The sequence below is a fragment of the Seriola dumerili genome, unplaced genomic scaffold, assembly GCF_002260705.1.
Source record: "Seriola dumerili isolate Sdu_G_001 unplaced genomic scaffold, Sdu_1.0 BDQW01000035.1, whole genome shotgun sequence".
Classification (NCBI taxonomy): domain Eukaryota; kingdom Metazoa; phylum Chordata; class Actinopteri; order Carangiformes; family Carangidae; genus Seriola; species Seriola dumerili.
The window spans coordinates 3,132,799-3,134,618 of NW_019174290.1; the positions used below are offsets into that span (position 1 = coordinate 3,132,799).

The following is a 1,820-nucleotide window of genomic DNA, read 5'->3' on the forward strand; positions in this document are numbered from 1 at the left end:
CTAGCACTGCAGCTTGCGGATACTGCGGGAAATCCTCTTAAACTCACGCTGGCCCTTCTGCCAGCGCTTCAGCGAGGTGATGACCAGATGGCCGTCCATCTTCTGGCCCATGACCAGGTAGGCAGCGTTGATGTCGTTCATCTCCTCACAGATGCACTGCAGGCCGTCCTTCAGCCACAGCACAGTCTTCCTCAGGTCATGCTCCGTCACGCCGTTCAGCTTGTAGATGGTCTTGCTCTTGGTCTCCGGCACTATCTTGGTGTCACCGTTGATGTAGGAGATCTCCTTGACTTTGATCTTCAGAGCTTAAAGCATGCAGCAGAGAGAGGGTTGGGGAGTGGCACACAAATATTGTATGCAGATCATCTTTTTGACATGTGCTAATGAAAGCCATCTGTATTTACATGTGGTTTGATGCTAAAATGCAAGAGAAATCTTGGTCACAATACACACACCCCTCCCTCCCTTGACCTCTTGGGGCCCCTGAGCTTCACCTTAGGAACTACTGCTCTAATAAAATGAGTGGGCGCGTACTTACCAAAGTCATTCTTACACAGATTGTCAACAATTTCGTTGTCATTTTCATCTGTTTCCTTGCAAGCATCACACACTCTGGGCACTATAACAAACAAATTAGACTGAATTAACAAATCATTGCTTAGCAGTTATAAGCCTGTCAGACTAAACATGTCATGCACAAGCGAATATCACTTGAGCAGTACAGTGCAGGACACATGAGTTAATAAACTGAATAAAAAAAAATCATGCTGTTCACACATTCATTTTATGAAACAGTAAAAGTCCATACATGATCTATTATTAGTTATGTGCCACTAAGTGAATTTGGCATTTATGCGCAGGACTTGGGAATGGTAAGTTTGCCTACATTAGACAAAACCTCACCTTCTTTGGTGACTGGCACAAAGTTGTCGATGCCTGCAGGTGGTATGCACAGGTCATTGTCTAGAGGGAAACGGTCGCAGTCCAACATCTTTGGCCAGGGGAAGCCAAACGCGGACATCACGGGCGCGCAGCCGTGCTTGACGCTCTCGCACAGAGACCTGCACGGCTGTATGGGCTCGTCCAAGTCGTCCAGACACACGGGAGCGAAAAGGGAGCAGAGGAACTTTCTAGTGTCGGGGTGACATTGCTTCTGGACCAGCGGGATCCAAGACGAAGCTTGCTGCAGAACTTCGTTCATGGTTTCGTGTCCGAGCAGGTTCGGGAGGCGCATCTCCGTGTACTCTATGTCGTGGCACAGGAGGAGGTTTGCAGGAATTGGCTTACAGTTATTCTTTTTGTAGAATAACTCATGCTGGCCAAAATTGTATAATCCCTGAATGGCTTCCGTGCAGGGTATTGCTATCACCCACAACAACGCCACTGTTGAGAAGAGGGCTCTCATTTTGCTTGCGCGTAAAAGTTGTAAAAATATGAACACAGGAGCTTAATCAGGGGCTGTTGAGCATCAGTCGGCGTGGATGGAGCTTGTGTCAGTGGCCAGCCCCTACTGTACCAAGAGGTTTTTCTTCCAGGCATGTCTGGGTGGAGTCTGTATATTGTGCGTAAAGACCGCTTCTCTATTCAGCACACTCGGTTTCCTCATATCAGGTGAAACTTCTGGATACATTTGTCTCCCAAGTCAAAGAAAAACGCCCAAATTCTCACTTGTTGGGTCTGAGAGACATTTCTCATTTATAATTATAGCTCATAGTATTTTATCACCCGTCATTTTTTTTTTTTTTTTTAACAATTTCCCTCTCTATTTCATCTTCTGCCCTTCATGGAAATCATAACAAAACGTGTCTGACAGGTTTTCC

The 1,820-nt window shown here is 46.3% G+C and overlaps 1 protein-coding gene across 1 annotated transcript; it reads right to left on the reverse strand.

Annotated features, from left to right (window-relative positions):
* On the reverse strand, positions 1–1,405 carry sfrp2 (secreted frizzled related protein 2). Its single transcript, XM_022738337.1, has 3 exons — positions 904–1,405; positions 539–619; positions 1–305 (listed from the first exon to the last, which is right to left on the reverse strand). Exons 1-3 carry the CDS (start codon positions 1,403–1,405, stop codon positions 1–3), a joined length of 888 nt encoding a protein of 295 aa, XP_022594058.1.
* Between the last annotated feature and the right edge of the window lie 415 nt (positions 1,406–1,820).

Bases quoted from the DNA above. Each gene is read 5' to 3' on its own strand.
- sfrp2 (XM_022738337.1), bottom strand. From the start codon at position 1,405: ATGAGAGCCCTCTTCTCAACAGTGGCGTTGTTGTGGGTGATAGCAATA. The intron at 620-903 runs GTGAGGTTTTGT...TGTTTGTTATAG, and splicing joins TGTGCCAGTCACCAAAGAAG to TGCCCAGAGTGTGTGATGCT. The intron at 306-538 runs GTAAGTACGCGC...GCATGCTTTAAG, and splicing joins TCTGTGTAAGAATGACTTTG to CTCTGAAGATCAAAGTCAAG.